Source organism: Ranitomeya variabilis, chromosome 1, assembly GCF_051348905.1.
Source record: "Ranitomeya variabilis isolate aRanVar5 chromosome 1, aRanVar5.hap1, whole genome shotgun sequence".
NCBI classification, from domain to species: Eukaryota; Metazoa; Chordata; class Amphibia; order Anura; family Dendrobatidae; genus Ranitomeya; species Ranitomeya variabilis.
The window spans coordinates 461,295,014-461,312,757 of NC_135232.1; the positions used below are offsets into that span (position 1 = coordinate 461,295,014).

The 17,744-nt window shown below is 43.5% G+C and overlaps 1 protein-coding gene across 1 annotated transcript in view; it reads left to right on the forward strand.

The window, feature by feature from the left end:
* SVEP1 (sushi, von Willebrand factor type A, EGF and pentraxin domain containing 1) overlaps window positions 1-17,744 on the forward strand; it is a 476,580-nt gene that overhangs the window by 36,993 nt on the left and 421,843 nt on the right. Inside the window, exons 2-3 of the mRNA XM_077250467.1 lie at window positions 7,133-7,388; window positions 16,973-17,149. Coding sequence (XP_077106582.1) covers window positions 7,133-7,388; window positions 16,973-17,149 — 433 coding nt within the window. The remainder of the gene's footprint in view (window positions 1-7,132; window positions 7,389-16,972; window positions 17,150-17,744) is intronic.

Consider the following 17,744-nt stretch of genomic DNA (forward strand, 5'->3'; position numbering starts at 1 on the left):
CTAAAGTTCCAGGGTAAGTGGGGAATTTATGTATTAGAATCATGAGGATAAGGTACTCAGCTAAAGTTCAAGAGTAGGTAAGGTAAGGGGGTGGTCGGGAAGGGATGCCCACAGGTATCACCGCATACTGTGTCTTCCTGTCTTCCCCCTGTAGATAGTAGACTTCGCTAAACATGTAGGTTTTCAGGCTGCTTTTGTATGTTTTGAAGGTGGGGAATAGCTGACTGATAGGCATAGTGAATTCCAGAGTATAGAAGAAGAAAAGGAGATGTTTTTCAAACAGTTGTGTGAGGAGCAGACAAATGGAGAGAAAAAAATAGGTCTTGACAGGACCAAGATTACATGTGGTAACAGGAAAGTAGGTCAGAGATAAAATGGGTGTGACTCAATCTAGTGGCTAGATTAGTAGCCTAGTGGCCATTGGATAAGAGCAGAGATAACTGCCTCCTACCTCTTGGCACAGGAGCAGACAGACAGAAAATGACCTCTGTGCCAAGACAGTCTATTCACCCTTTTCAGTCCATCAGCTCATCATAGTGCACAATTCCACCTACTTTAGAGGTGGAAGTGGGCCCTTTACTTCTTGGTTGCTGATGTGACTGCACAGGTTGCATCAATGGTAGGTCCTCCCCTATCTTGGAATTTGTGGCTCTTTTTTTGATTAGCAAGCCAGGTACAATGTCACATGTGCATCAAGCTGCAACAAAGGTGTCAAAAGAGAAGCTGTGGATGTCACAGGTAGGAGGTGATTCTCAGGGATTCAGTCCAGCGGCCACAGATAACTGACAGGGTGTTGCAAATCAGTTCACACCAACTCTAATTAAGGATATATGGGGGTAACAGGTTGTGGACAACCTATTAAGTCAATATTAGTATTCTGAATTTCTGTATTGAATTCTCTGAACATAATTGATAGTGTATAGTGGTTTTAGCAGTCGGGTAGACAGAAGTTTAACAAGAAATTGGGTAATTTGGGCAGCAGAATTTAGATCTCTTTCAGATGTCCATTTTTGACATATGTGTTCTGTGCAAGGTTTTCACTAGTTCACTTTCATTGTATTCTAGGGTGCTCTTCAAATGCTTATGATTTTTTTTGTGGACCAAGTATTTGAAAAAAAAAAGCAGAGACTACGTTACTCATCCATTTCTTGGATTAAAATCACCAAGTTTTATCAAGTTTCTCGGTCCATGAAAATCATGGACAGCACATGATTGCCTTCCATGAGCAGTTGTGTGCTGTCTGTTTTTAATGGGGAGCTCTGCATGAAAAAAACTCACACTGACCAAGCACTGATGAAAATGTGATCCAGCACAATGATAATATTCAGTCCATTTTATTATCATGTAAAAGAAAATAACAGACATCTGATTGGGATTATATGGTGGATTGGATAGGCACAGAAGAGGTAGATGGGCAAACACAGCAAAGGATGTTGCAGTAGTCTAAATGAGAGATGATGAGAACATTAACTAGCAGAAACAAGCAAATAAATTCATGTGGAATTAAATTCTACTCGAAATTTTCAAAAATCTGCATGTCTGGGGTGTACCGGATGGGGGATGGTGAGTAGTGGAGGGGCTGGAAAGGTGAGAGGTAACATGAGTATTAAGATTTTTTTATTTTACATTTAATATGCTCTGGGGTCAAGAGAGACCCCAGTGCATAATAAGGGAAACTAAATTTGCAGAAAATAACTTTGTGAGAATAGGCGAATACAAATTTTGCCTGATTCAATCCTCTCTTCTCATTAGCATTTTTGTTTTGAGAAGTGTTTTTGAGTTTTTAGACTATTTTGTGTAATAAATGGCAATTAACACAAGAAATCATTGATGGTTCTAAAAAGTTTTGTACCATTAGGCCACATTCTCACAATGAGCTTTAGGTGCATTTTTTATGTTGTAGAATTTCTGCACCTATTTAAATTAGTTTACTTGTTTTTTTTTATTGCATATTTTTACATGCGTTTCTGAGGCAAAAAAACACTAAAAAGGCATGTGAGGTTTTTTTGCTACGGATTTTCCACCTCTAATGTAAGTTTATGGGGAAAATTCCCTCTGAAAACTCAGCGCACCCGCAAGAGAAGTTGAAATGCTGCGGATTTGAAAAGCGCACAACAGGTCAGTTTATGCTGAGTAAAAAAGAAACACAATGGGCATGAGATTTCTAGAAATCACCATCCACTTTGCTAGAACTGTAAGAAGCTGCATTTTTAAATGAACAAAATGTAGCTTTAGGCCGGTGTCACACTTAACGTATGGAAAATCGGGCCGAGTCTCCCTGCTGAGTCGCACAAGTGTTCTCCGCATGGTCATCCGTGTGTAATGTGTTTGCAATGCGATGATGCAATTTCCTCACACCTATGTATCCATATGACCTCCGTATGGAATCTGTATTTCATGCTTCTGGCTTTACATTTCTCCCTGACTTTCCACATTAAAATAAAAGGCTAATCACGGAGCCTATTTATTGGCTCCACAACAAGTTCCTTCCTTCAATCCTTGAGTTAGAGTCCGTGCTGGTGTATTGGTTTTGCTGCTTTGTGTCAAACATGTGTGACAGGCTAACATTGAACACAACTGAGTGGGTTCTTTTCCATTGGGTTTTGTCTCAAGATTTTGAGGAGCCTTACCCAGTTATTGTGGGTCCGAGGAGGCAGAGATGAATGTGGGTACATCCACTTTTGAGGCGACGGCTGACTAAAGGTAATTTCCACCGACTGTATGCTTCTCTACGCAGCCATCCTGACAAGTACTATCAGTACTGTCGGATGAGCCTGCCTACATTTGACCTTCTTCTGGAGGCTGTGCGCCCTGGCAGAACCTTCAAGGACACCAAGATGTGCAAATGTATTTCGGCCTTTTATTTACATAACGGTATGTATATGTATATGTTTTCTCGCATAGCACTCGTCCTTATTCTACAGCATTGTGACCCCGGCCTGAGAGATAAATCTGTTGACATTTAATTAGGACCACATTTCAAAATCTCTCCACAACTACCTAAAACCCAAGACCCAAGACACAAGACACAAGTGACAGAGAGCGCTGCTGTTCATATTCATGCTCATAGCATTTCAGTGAGCAAATTCCTTGCTCAGATATGAATAAATATTGCAGCAAAGTGGTAATTGAGGCATTTTTGTGTTGTAATCTGGAATTCCCTTCCCGATTCTGATGTTTTGCTGTGTGAATCAGTACAAACAAGTTATGGTATTACCATTTGTTTTTATTCTGCTACTGAAAACATGAATATTGTGCTATCTAACCTCCTCCAATAATTTACCTTGTTCTTCTCCTCATTCCTAATGGTGGTATCCATTTTATCTTTGGTAACGGAATCATCTCAGTGACATTAGTTGCAACATGTTGCCATCCTTAGCTTAAAAAAGAGTTGCTATTCAGCAGAAATATTATGCGAAAATAGAAACTCAACTTTTGAGTGAATACTAGAACGATCTCAACTAATTTAACTAACTGCATGAAAAATCTGAGAATTCCCACACTATATCTTGTGTTGTAATGCCGGTCATAGGGGTCTCAGAAATTAGAATATAGAATAACTGAAGATCTTAGCAAATAAAGGGATCCTGATCATAAAGGGTATTCTATTCAGTCCTTTATCGCAGTTCACAACCATTGAAATTAATGGCTCTCTATCATGAATGTTTTATTGGTGAGTGGCAGCAAAAGGGTTTAGACTTCAAATTCTAAAGAAAGCTGTGGCCTCTTCTTTATGGAAATCTGTAGGAGTCCGAGCTCAGGAACCCCCACCATTGTCATCGATTCACACGTCTATATGACATGTCAGAGGATATTAGGTGGATTTCAGTGATTCCATTATGTTTATTTTGTATGGAATATTTAAGAATTCCTAAGACTCTGTCACTGTCAGTGGGCAGCGCAAGAAAACGTCTAAGCTACTATCCTAGAACATCAGACGTAAAACCTCTTGTTTTATTTAAACTTCACTTAATGATATCATTTTGTTAGACCACCCACGCTACTATGAGAAAATGTTTGATGCCAAAAATGAATTTTAGATACAATAGTAGAATATCTCATCTCGTTGTTGCTCCCTTCTAGGCATAGTCATTCCTGAAGTGTTGAGTTGTCGAAACAGCTGCTGTGATGAAAATCTCTGTGATCTTTAGTGGATGTCTAAGACACTGTAGACTTATGAACTTATGCTCTTGTACCTCTTACATGAGCAAAAATGATAAAATAATATTATTATAAACGTGGGTGATATGTGAATGTGAACGTTTTCAGATGCAATACTGTAGTGAAAAAAAAAGACAGTTGAGTTACGGTTCATCCAAATATAAGTCTCAAGAGTAAGGAGGAGCAATTACACATTTTTTTGTTTTCTTGTAATTGAAATTTAGGCTCTGTTCACATGGGTGTTGTTATTCTGAAAAGTGATTGGACTGCTTTATAAAGTATGTCTTCGGCACCCAAATCAATTATTATTGGGTGCTTCAGATTTCCATTACCCCAATATTGCATATTATCAGATGAAACAGCTCAACATACTGCAGTGTCTATCTAGCAATTATAGTTGTGTACACAAAGCCATTACCGATATAGTGATAGTGAATCAAGACCAGCATTGACATTTATCACCTCTTCAGAGGATGGGTAAGAAATGGCAGCACGGAGTCTCAATGGTTAACACTATTTATTTTCAGCACTGGGGTCTTAGGTTCAAATCTCACCAAAGACAACATCTGCAAGGAGATTGTATATTCTCCCTGTGTTTGCGTGGGTTTCCTCTGGTTTATCAGCCTTCCTCTCACATTCCAAAGACATACTGATAGGGAATCTACCTTGTGAGCCCCAATGGGGACAGCGATGGTTATGTCTCTAAAGCAGGGGTGGGGAACCTTTTTCCAGCCGGGGCCATTTGGAAATTTCTACCATCATTCGGGGGCCACACAAAAATGATCACCTTGAAAATTACCCCGGTATATTTAGTCTAACAATTAATTATGGTAACTCACCCTTAATGTGACAGCTGGAGCTGCTTCTCTTTAGTGCAGCTGTGATTTTAGGTGGTACTGATCATGTTGCTTTTCACAGCTGCTTTTCCAGGTTTATATCGGCCAGGAGAGCAGTCAACTTTTTGTCATAATAAGTTTTGTAAAGCATATGCATCACATAGGAGACGCTGGGACTACTGTATATAAATCACAGAAGAGACGCAGAGACCGCTGTACATACACCACATAGGGGACACTGGCACTGCTGTATATACATCACACAGGAGATGCTGAGATTGCTGTATCTATATCACATAGAGGACACTGAGACAGATGTATATACATCACATTGGAGACAGGGACTGTTGTATTTACATCACGTAGGAGACGCAGGGACTGCTGTATATACATTACACAGGAAACACTGAGACTGCTATATATGCCTCACAGGAGACTCTGGGGGTCATATAAATTACAGGAGGGGCTGGGGCATAGACATCACAGGAGATGCTGGGACATATTCATCACTGGGGAGGCTGGAGGGAATAGACATCACTGAGTGGCCATATACATCACTAAGAAACACAGACAGCACTGGGGGTATATATCCCTGGAGGGAATATACATCACTGGTCGGGTCACATATATCACTGGGGGCTATATATATCACAGGTGAGGGGATATACAGAACTTGGGGGGATATACAGCACTTTTGAGGTAAATGCAACACTGGGGAATATACACATCACTTGGGGGCACATACAGCCGAGGGGGGTATACTGCACTGGGGGGAGGGGAGATATACAGCACTTGGGGGGAACAGGCATCTCCAGGGTGGCACATAGATCACCAGGGTGGAGGGCTCGTAGATCACTGAGGGGCACATAGCTGAAGGGCACAGAGAACACAAGGGGCACAGAGATCACATGGGAGCACAAATATCACAGGGGGTACATAGCAGGGGGGCACAGGGATAACAGGGGGCAAATAGATCACAGGGGGCACAAAGCTGGAAGCCACAGATATCACTGGGGTGCACATAGCTGGGGGCACAGAGATCACAGGGGGCATATAGCAGGGGGGCACAGATCACAGGGGGCATATAGCTGGGGGGCATAGATCACAGGGGGGCACATAGCTGGAGGGCACAGATCACAGGGGTATATTGTAGGGGGCACAGAGGTCACAGGGGGCATATAGCTGGAGGGCACAGAAATCACAGGGGGCATATATCTGGGGGGCACAGAAATCACAGGGGGCATATAGCTGGCGGGAACAGGGATCACAGGGGGACATATAGCTATGGGGCACAGAGATCACAGAGGGGGCACAAAGTTGGGTCCACAGAGATCACAGGGGGGCACAGATCACATGGGGCATATAGCTGGGAGGCACAAAGATCACAGGGTGGCATATAGTTGGGGGGCACAGATCACAGGGGGCAAAAAGATCAAATGGGGCACATAGCTGGGAGGCACAAAGATCACAGGGTGGCATATGGTTGGGGGGCACAGATCAAAGGGGTCAAAAAGATCACATGGGGGCACATAGCTGGGGGTCGCACAGAGATCATGGGGCACATAGCTGCATAGCTGGGGCACATAGGTCACAGGGGGGCACATATCACCAGTAGAAAAGCACAGAGCTGCCGGCACAGAGATCGCTCTGGACTCAGCAGAAGCTCCTCTTTTGGGACAGGAGAGCATTGGGGGTTAACCGTGCTCGATAACCCTGCCCACCCAGACTATGTCATCTTTCATGTGCAGGGCAGGCAGCGTTCTATAATGAACGCTGCGTGCCATGCACTTTGGAGTTAAAGGGCCGGCAGCTGGCAGGATACCGCTGCCACCAGAGCATTGGGAACTATGGGGACCTGCCCGCAGGCTGCCTGACAAGCCATCACAGGCCACATACGACCCGCGGGCTGGAGGTTCCCCTCCCCTGCTCTAAAGCATTGCGGAATATGATGGAGCTGTATAAGTAAAGCATATAAATATCTGGGTGCTGACCCTATATACGTAGGCTGTCTTTTTAATGTAAGGCAGGACAGGTCCTCCAGTGAGAGGGGCTTTTTACAAATTTGTAACTAAATAATGATTTTATAGAGGTTTTTTACACATACTTATTTGTATATCTATTTTAATATTTTACAGCAAATACTCAGGCACTCGCGTAATGATTCTACTAAGGTGATCTTTCTCATCACGGATGGCTATTCAAATGGTGGAGACCCAAGACCTGTTGCAGCAGGTTTACGAGATCTTGGAGTGGAAATCTTTACAGTTGGAATATGGCAAGGAAATATTCGAGAGTTACATGATATGGCATCTCAACCAAAAGAAGAGCACTGTTACCTGCTGCATAGCTTTGCAGAGTTTGAAGCACTAGCTCGACGTGCGCTACATGAAGGTATAAGGTTTGATATTTACATACATACAGTGGATATAAAAAGTCTACACACCCCTGTTAAAATGCCAACTTTTTGTCATGTAAAAAAAAATCATACCAGGAAGAATCATTTCGGAATTTTTTCACACATTTAATGACACCAAAATCCACTCAAAAGCTACATTTCAGAACTGTTAATAGGAACTAATTGGGGGCCAGATTAACTTTGCATAAAAATCAGTGTCACTAGCATCACATCAATATATACCTATACATTATACATATGACAGTAAATGAGATGTTCACTGTGAAAGATTACCCGTTCCTCCCACGTCACCAATCCGTGACGTCACTACACAGGCACAGCTCTCCAGCGCCCCCTTGGTTTCAGGTCAGTAAGGGAACTGCACCTAGAGCAAATGGCCGCCGGGAAGACTGCCCTGTTACCCACACTGGGTATTCTAAGATTCGCAATCAGAGTAAAAGGATCAGCCCAAAATTAATTTATGATTTAATTGCCTTAAGGGTGCACTAGGTAATTACAAGAAATATACAATCACAATATATCAAGGGTTACTGTCAGAGTACAATATAACAATCATAATACAGGGCTTAAAGGTATACAGCTGGAGGTCAATTTACCAGGTTGAAGGTCGCTTGTGGAAGCCGGGGGGGGCTCAGCGTTCTGCAGGTCCACAACTTAGTTGCCGGGCAGCCCCCAGAGAGCGTGTGCTTGCCTCCCCTCTGGCTGGCATATGCCCTGTTCCTTAGTTCCTTAGTTAGTCATCTTCTTCTGAGTGTCACTCTCCAAGAGTCCTCAGCTCTTAAACCTTGCTGTGCCCCTCCGCTTGTAGCTGGGTGGGCTTAGCAATCTCCACCCCTCTGCCTCCCTGCAAGATTTATTCCAATATCTAATAAATGGGATAACTTCTCTCAGGATGATCGGATCAGCACACGGGCAGCACCAGCGCCTGTGGTTTGTTCTGTCGGTCGTACTGGGATCAAACCTGGACCCATTCGGTCCCTGTGGGAGGCTGATCGCTATATCTCGGGTTTCAGACCTCCCACGGACACGGGAGTCGCACTGTTAGATGCACAATTTCTTTAGGGCGAGGGGGATATTTTTTAGGAGCCGGTACCTCGGATGATGCATCCATAATTCATGATTCCATGTTGGAGACGGTCCGACTTGACGGCCATACTAGATGTGTATCCTGTGGCCACTTGACATGTGTGCTTTAATTAAGCCCCCAAGCACTTCCAAGCTCCCTGCTGGGGTGGCTTCCTCACTCAGGCTTTGAAATGCTATCTGCCTGCCAAATTGTGCTCATACCATTAACATACTGAAAGGAACTTTATTCATTAGAAAAGGTGGGGGCCAGGAGCACTCCTCTCTGCAGACCTGTGACCAGGAGACAAAATGGAGTCACGCCAATCTCTGTTAGTATGCCCGTCCAAGATGGCGGCTGTTCCCTCATCACATTCACTTTAACCCTATTTTAACAGAAATCATGGAGACATGTTAATGTGGCACTTACTAATAACAGGCTTCACTTCTCCACTTATTAGTGCAGCTTTCCTCACAGTCTGATGCATGCAACCATACAGCCTGCCATCCAGCAGAGATACTGAGCAACATCTGCTTCTGCTGCCCAGTAACTCGCGGTGAACTCATATTACCTGTCTGACGTCAATGTGAGTGTGAGAAAGTTCTCACGCTCCCGGTGCTTTCAGAACGGTTCTGTGAGCTCACAGCCAATGAACTCACTTCACCTTTTTTATGTTAGTGTGAACACCATTAGAAACTTTCCCACAGCACTTGGGCTAATGTCAAAACGGTCACAGCACTCGGGCTAATGTCAAAACGGTATAGGAAATGTCAGTGTCCGTGTGTGTAATACTTTGTGGCACACGAGTGGCAACCGTGTGCCCCTCCGTGTGCCACATCAGTACCACACGGTGAGCGCCAGAGAATCAGCGCTACAGCCAACATGAGCAGGGGAGAATGATGAGAGTTGTATTCAAGTGATAACAATGACAGCAGGCGGCAGCTGATGGGACTATTACTCCCATCAGCCTACTACTGCTGCCGCTAGTAACAGTGACAGCAGGAGTATTCATCAGTCGCCGCCTGCTCTATAAATAAATAAATAAACGGCATGGGTTCCCCTGTATTTTTGGTAACCAGCCAGGCAAAACTCACAGCTGGGGGCTGCATCCCTCATCTGTCAGCTTTAGCAAGGCTAGTTATCAAGAATAGAGGGGTCCCCACATCATATTTTTAATTATTTAAATAAACTAAAAAAATGATGTGGGTCTCAATCATTTTTGACAACCAGCTTTGCTAAAGCAGACAGCTGGAGGCATGTATTCTCAGGCTGGTAAGTGGCCATTGATATAGGCTCCACCAACCTAAATTTAGCAGCCCGCTGACGCCAAGAAAAGGTGCATCTATTACATGCGCCAATTCTGCCGCTTTGCCCAGATCTTCCCACTTTCCCTGTAGTGGTCTCAAGTGGGGATCATATTTGTGGGGTTGAAGTCACCTTTGTATTGTCAGGTGACATCAAGTCAACGGTTTAGTTATTGGAGAGGCGTCGATAAGACATCTATCCATTACTAATCTTAGAGTTACATGGTAAATAGTGTTGAGTATTCCGATACTGCAAATATCGGGTATCGGCCGATATTCGCTGTATCGGAATTCCGATACCGAGTTCCGATATTTTTGTGATATCAGAAATCGGAATCGGAAGTTCCTATAAGTTCCCAGGCGTGTGCGGTGCGTATGGTTCCCAGGGTCTGGAGGAGAGGAGACTCTCCTTCAGGCCCTGGGATCCATATTCTTGTAAAAAATAAAGAATAAAAATTAAAAAATATGGATATACTCACCCCTCCGACGCACCCTGGACCTCAGCGGTGCAACCGGCAGCCTCCGTTACTAAGAGTGCAGTGAGTGTAGGACCTGCGATGATGTCACAGTCTTGTGATTGGTCGCGTGACCGCTCATGTGACTGCGACGTCATCGAAGGTCCTTCACTCACTGCATTCTTAGGAACGGAGGCAGACGCTTGCACCGGTGAGAGCCAGCGTCCGTCGGAGGGGTGAGTATATCCATATTTTTTATTTTTATTCTTTATTTTTTACATGAATATGGATCCCAGGGCCTGAAGGAGAGTTTCCTCTCCTTCAGACCTTGGGAACCATCCAGGATAGCTTCCGATATTTGTGTCCCATTGACTTGTATTGGTATCGGGTATCGGTATCGACGATATCCGATATTTTTTGGATATCGGCCGATCCAATCCGATACCGATACTTTTGAATATCGGAAGGTATCGCTCAACACTAATGGTAAATAAAGACACAGCCAGACCAAAGTCTTTTATTAGAAATAAAACAAAACACACTTTTCGTTTATTATTTAAAAATAATAAACACAGTTATACTCACCTAATTCTTAATTCCTCCGAAGCCCTTGTTCTCCTGTAATAAAACTAAAATAAAAGAACAACCACATCCCTCACCTGTTGGTTGTTCTGTCGCATGCCGTAATCCATGTCTGGGGATTAATAGTTTTCAACCTGGATGGTGCCAAAATGTGACCATCCAGGCTGAGAACCACTGGTGAATGAGCTGCTGCGAGCGCCGCCTCAATGATTATTGGTGAGATCACTGATGTTACCTCCAGTCACTGATACTGTGTTCCCAGCAGGGCTGAACTGCTATGACCTCAGCACCATGGGAAAAAGTCACTGAGTTCACCATAGTTCAAGCTTAGTGACTTCACCGCAAATCATGATGAGATATTCTCATGGTCATCCGCAGTGAAGTCACTGAGCTTGAACTGCGGTGACCTCATCACTGACAAGTATTACTCACACGGTACTGTTTTGACGTTGGCGTGAGTGCCGTGGTAAAAATTGCTAACAGCGCTCACGCTAACATCAGAAAGGTGAGCAAGGACCTTTCTGAAGGCACCAGGAGCGTGAGAACTTTCTCACACTTGTGGTGACATCAGACAGGTCCGGTCCTACGAGTTCACTGCGAGATACTGAGCAGCAGAAGCAGATGCTACACAGTGTCTCTGCTGGATGGCAGGCTGTCTCTGCTGGATGGCAGGCTGTATGGTTTATTATTTGTAGCTCTTTTGCAGATGACAAGGGCATCGAGGAAATAGGCAAGGTTGCAAGAATGGTTTAATTAAGATTTATTAATGGAGTCTGTGTCATTCTTTCAATTAAAAGACTGTATTCTGGGTGTCTGTGTTTTCATACAATATGACTATGGAATTAGTAATGGGGGCATCTTATTGACACCTCTCCACTACTAACCTTGGGGCTTGATGTCACTTGACAATACAAAATTGACATCAACCCCCCACTATCACCCCACTTGCCACCACTACAGGGCAAGTAAGAAGAGCGAGGTTAAGTGCCAAAATTGGTGCATCCTATAGATGCTCCTTTTCTGTGGTGGCTGAGAGCTGATGATTTTAGCCTTGGGGGGCCAATATCCATGGCCCCTTCCTCGGCTATTAACATCAGCCCGCAGCTGTCTGCCTAGCCTTTGCTGATTATTAATTATAGGAGGATCATTCGCTATGTTTGGGGGGGTCCCTTATTTTAATAGTCAGTAAAGGCTAACAGCTGTGAGCTGAAATTAATAGCCTGAGAATCTCCTTGGGTTTTACCCCCTTCCCAGGCTATAAACATTGGCCCCAGCAGTGGGCTTTCCCTCTGCTGGTTAAGAAAATTATGCGGGAGCCCACACCATTTTTTCAGAAAATTCATTTATTGATTACATACATGTACAGTAAGTGCAGCGCCCCAGAGTCCTGGTCGTTGCAGTAATGTCGCTCTCCCACCAGGGGGAGTGATATTACGTCTGATGGTACTAAAGGAGTTCACCTGATCAGGTATCACAAGTCACACACTACACTTCACACTCCAGTCCACCAGGGGGAGCCTTGCTTCTATCTATTAGGGCACTCCTCACATACGGGTAAAACTGGTGGGTTGGATAGGAAGTTAGGCAGAAGCTACCTGAGTTCGACCCAGAGAGGACCTGTCAGGCAGACAGGGGGAGAAAGAGGAACATCTGAGCTGCAGACAGAGGGTCCCTGTCAGGGGTGGGATCCTGACAGAGGGCAAGCACAAGATAGAGCATTACGGAGCTGCGCCTGCACCCATTGCGGCAGCATCCTAAGAAAGGACACGAAGCGAAGGGTATTGTGGAGAGTAAGAAACGAAGTCACAGCACAAGGAGATAATACCGGGAGGAGACCTGCCCCAAGATCAGCAGCCTCCTTCTGAGGCGCGTAGCCGGTGGCCGGAACACCGAGGGAGTAATTAACTCTACGTATTACTTCAGAAATCGGCAGGACAGTTAATTCCAAGTCGGCTGCCCAACCTTAATACCTAAGAAGACACGGAGGCAAAATTGTGGGAGAGGGGCGATGCTAGGGTCCCTATAAAATAGCTCCAGGCTTACCCCGTCATACGGGTTGTCCTATCCATACCATCTGGGGGACAGTGAGAAAAGATTAGAAACATCCACGAAAGTTGTGAGGACTATCCCGTGGTGTTCAGCAGGGAGGTACTACAACACACAGGCGCTAGTAGAAAGGCTACTGATTTCCACCTGATTAAGGGAACTCTGGATGTGCCTTTGAACCGGCCAGATTTCACCTGCCCTGTGAACGGTACTCTGGACTGTGGACTCTGAAGTCTTCAGTAAAAGGTAAAGAAACTGCAACCTTTGTGTCCTCATTATTTACTGCGCCTTACATCGTCCACCATCACCACCTACACATCTGGGAATCCCTGGGGACCTACTTCACTTGTGGGAAGGTATACCATCTAGCTGCCATTCCATCACCCCAGCGGACCCCTAAGCAGCGTCGGTCACCCTGACTGAGTACCACAGGTGGCGTCACGAACACCAGACAAACTACACCTTTAAATTGGATGCCCCTCAGAAGGGCCACGGACCGGGTCGGGCCACCGTGACATCCCCAGAATCGAGAGAGAGATAGACCCGGTACCGAGTACCCCACTGCCCTACTATGTGGGGGCGCTCCATAAACTGTACACACACTGTACTAATTCTGTATGTCACTGGCATCTCTGGTACCATTTTTTCTCATACCAGAAACATTAGGAAGTGTGAAACCGGCCTTAGGATGTAATTTGCTTGCAAGGTGTAAAAAATCTGATTGTACTCGCATGAAAAATGCATGACACTTGCATTACACTCGTCCGACTTTGCATGAAAAAAATGGGACCGATTTTAAAATTGCTAGCCTTAGGGAATGTGTGCACTTTGAGTATTTGCTTGCAGAAATTTCTGCATCTCTTGGCAGCAAAAACGCGCATTTTGCTGTTTATTTTATTGGCACCTGTTTTGTATGCATTTTTGTATGGCAATGAAGGCTTTGTTGAGCTAAATAAAGATATTTAAAAAAAAGTTTTGTGATGTAATTTCTTGGTTCAACACCTTCTTTTTCATTCTGATGTGGTAGCATCAGGGTAATGGGATTAGGGCTTGGTGTCAGCAGTTGTCATTGAGACCAAGCCCTAGTTTTATTAATGAAAAGTTGTCAGCCAGACACCCTCATTACTAAACCGGTAAGTAAACATACACACTTGTGCATACACACACGCACATGTGCATGCACACACTACAACCAGCCTATGTAGGATGTAAACAGCCTATTTAACAGAATGAACCTTCATAGGCTGTAACCAAATAGGAACTATTGGTTTTTACAAAAATATAAAAAAATTGCGTGAGCTCCCACGTAATTTTCATAACCAGCAGAGGGAAAAACAATGGCTGAGGGCTGATGTTAATATTCTGGGAAGGAGCCAAAAGCCATAAAGGTTCACAGGCTATTAATATTAGCCCACAGCTGTTTGCTTAGCCTTTAATGGCTAGTTTACAGGGGGACATAGGATCCCCCTATAAAATCTAACTAGCAAAGTCTAGGCAACCAGCTTCGGGCTGATATTAATAGCCTAGATAGGGGCCATGGATATTGGCCTCTTCCCTGAGTGAAACAGTAGCTCTCAGCCACCCCAGAAAATGGTCATCTTACAGATGTACCAAATTTGGCACTTAGCCTTGCTCTTCCCACTTGCCCTGTAGTGGTGGCAAATGGGGTAATGGTTGGGGGGGTTGATGTCACCTTTGTATGTCAGCCCCAAAAAACAGGCTATCCATGCATGTGTCATGACTGATAAATCCGTGACACATGCATCTGTGGTGCCGATCAACTGATCGGCCTGTGCGATCCAGGAAGCCGGGTTCCCTCTGCAGCTTATTAGGCAAGCACTATAGCTTGCCTAATAAGAGGGAACCCGAGCAAATTCCCTCATCTCTAGTCCCCATTACTAACTCCATAGTGATATTATAAAAAACACACACCCAGAAGAAAGTCCTTTATTTGAAATAACGACACCGACTTTATTAAATCTAAATTAAACCATACTCACCAAACGTCTAATCCACTGACGCCAACGTCTCCTGCAACAAAAATAAAATAATAAACCACAATAACCCTCACCTGTCTGCAGAAAAGATAATCCATAATGTCCCATGATGATCTTGATGACTTTGTGAGTAGTCACTGATGTGACTGCTCTCAAAGACAGACGGCGATACACTGACAGGAGAGCAGTCACATTTCCCGATGTGACTGTTCTACAAGTGAGATCGCCATGGGACACTCAGGATTATGTGGACTACGGCAAACAGGTGAGTATATGGTAGTTTATTATTTTACATTTTTTATAGGAGGGCGTCAGGGATTTGGTGTTCATTGAGTATAATTTTTTTTTTAACTTTGAGCTCAGGCGCTTGCTGACAAAAGACTACTTTTCCTGATGCCCCCTCTCTCACCACTGACCAGGATCACTGACCTTTTGGACTCACTCCCCAGCTGTGCGGCCTTTTCCAAATTTCGAAGTGTCTGGAACCCTTGGGCCCGATTCAGAACTCAGTCTAATTTTTATTTTGGGATATAGTCATTAAATATATGTACTCATTTCAATGTGTCTCCATTCTTTCCCCCAGCCCTCCCTCCCTCCCCTACCTTCCTTCTCATCTTTCTCTCTTTCTCATTCCCCCTTACTTATACTTTCTCATTACCTCTCTTTTTGAATTGATAATTGTTCTATATTACTTCTCTTTACAAGAGGATATCCGTTCGATACTTTGTTTACTACTATTGTTACAAATACTTTTGAGAGAATGATAACAGAGATCTTTTGGTCTGATTCTTTGTACCAATTTGTTTCTCTCTTGATTGTTTAATGATCATTATTACACTATATCTAATTCTTTTAATCCGCTGTTAACCTTAAAATTTTCAATAAAAAGAACATTGAAAGAAAGAAAAGACTACTTTTCCCATCAGTGGCTCCAGACAGCAGACGTAACCTGATGAAAGGAGTCGTCTCTCATTGGCGAGTGCCTGCTGATCTGCGGTAAGCTTTTTACAACAGGTCATCGCATCTCTGCAGGGTCACGCCGACATCTGACAGGGTGACCCCGCATAGCTCCTACGGTGGTAACAATCTACCGGTGGCAACAATACCATCGATCAGAGGCACTACGCTCGTGTTTCTCATGTTGTCACACCGCTTGGGAAACACCAGCTTTTGTGCTGTATATGTTCTGCTATATTTGGCGATTAAAATCGACTTTTAAATCGGCAAATATTGTAAATTGGGTGATCGTGAGCCGAACCGAACATTGAAATATTCACTCATCTCTAGCCACGTGCTCCTCCATTAGTGGCCATTTTGAGAACAGGCACGCTTAGCTGTTTGTGAGGAAAATTACTCTATCAAGTGTGGGAGGAGAACTTGTCATACCTCTGTGCTAGCAAATATCACAAAATCATGCCGTCCAATACATTTGCTAAAGGGAAAAAAAGATAAAGTGGATAGCCCCTTTAATATCTAAATAGTTTAAATTTATTACTGGCTAAGGATGTTTTCCTTTCTATTTTTCTTGATTGTTCTCAGTGGGAGAGACAAAATAATAATCTTATGATACCCTTTAATAGCTAACAAAAATAAAATAAGTGATGTCACAAAGCAAGCTTTCGAGACTTCTTAGATCTCTTCATCAGGCATGGTATGACGACACTTAAGAAATTTCGAAAGCTTGCTTTGTAACATCACTAATTTTACTTTTGTTAGCTATTAAAAGGTATCATATCTACAAGATTATTATTTTATTTCTCCCACTGAGACCAATCAATCTTTTTTCAACTGACTAACATGGTACCAAATCCATTTTTTCCCAAATATGGCATGTGTCAAAGGGTAATGAATGAATATTCCTTAAACAGAGAGAGCGAAGAATGTACATGGCACTTTTAGTAGAAATCTGATTGTGTTCCAGGGAAAATATTGTTTTTTCTTCCTAGTACTAATTTAAACAGACATTTTATCAATTGTTATTTCCGTTATAACTTTGGTCAATAGAGAACAATATTGTAATGTTTGCTAATTAGACATTGCTGTATCTAGTCACACAGAGTTTGAAGACGACAAGTAAGTAATATTGCTTCTTTTTAATTTCCATATTTATAGATCTTCCTTCTGGTAGTTACATTCAGGAGGACATTTCACATTGCTCTTATCTGTGTGATGGTGCGAAAGATTGCTGTGATGTCATGGCGAGCTGTAAGTGCGGAACTCACACCGGCCAATATGAATGCATCTGTGAAAAAGGATATTACGGTAAAGGGCTGCAGTACGAATGTACAGGTAAGAACAAAAGTTTATTAGTCTATTAACTGAGATTTCATATTCAGACAGTTTTCTGACACAACATCATTAAGGAAATTCAACAGGACCAGATTTTGTGACTATCACTATTCTATGTGCAGATGGAGACTTCTAATCAATACATGGGATCAAGTGTTCTCTTGTAGAGATATATACCATATACAGTAGGTTTGCAGACTTGTTTATTATGGTTCAGATTGGTGTAATTGTTTATACACCCATATTAGATCATAAAAGGCAGAATCCTTGAATCTTACAAACGTGAACCTCATGAATTTTTGGAACCACCCCAGTCAAATTACCTACCTGTCACTGTCTTTGGCCTATTCCGATGACCATGGCAGGCAGGGAGTTTAACTGAAACAATAGAATGCTTAAAGGGAACCTGTTACCCCCAAAATCAAAGGTGAGCTAATCCCACCAGCATCAGGGGCTTATCTACAGCATTCTGTAATGCTGTAGATAAGCCCCCGATGTATCCTGAAAGATGAGAAAAAGAGGTTATATTATACTCACCCAGGGGCGGTCCTGGTACCATGGGTGTCGTGGTCTGGTCCGGGGCCTCCCATCTTCC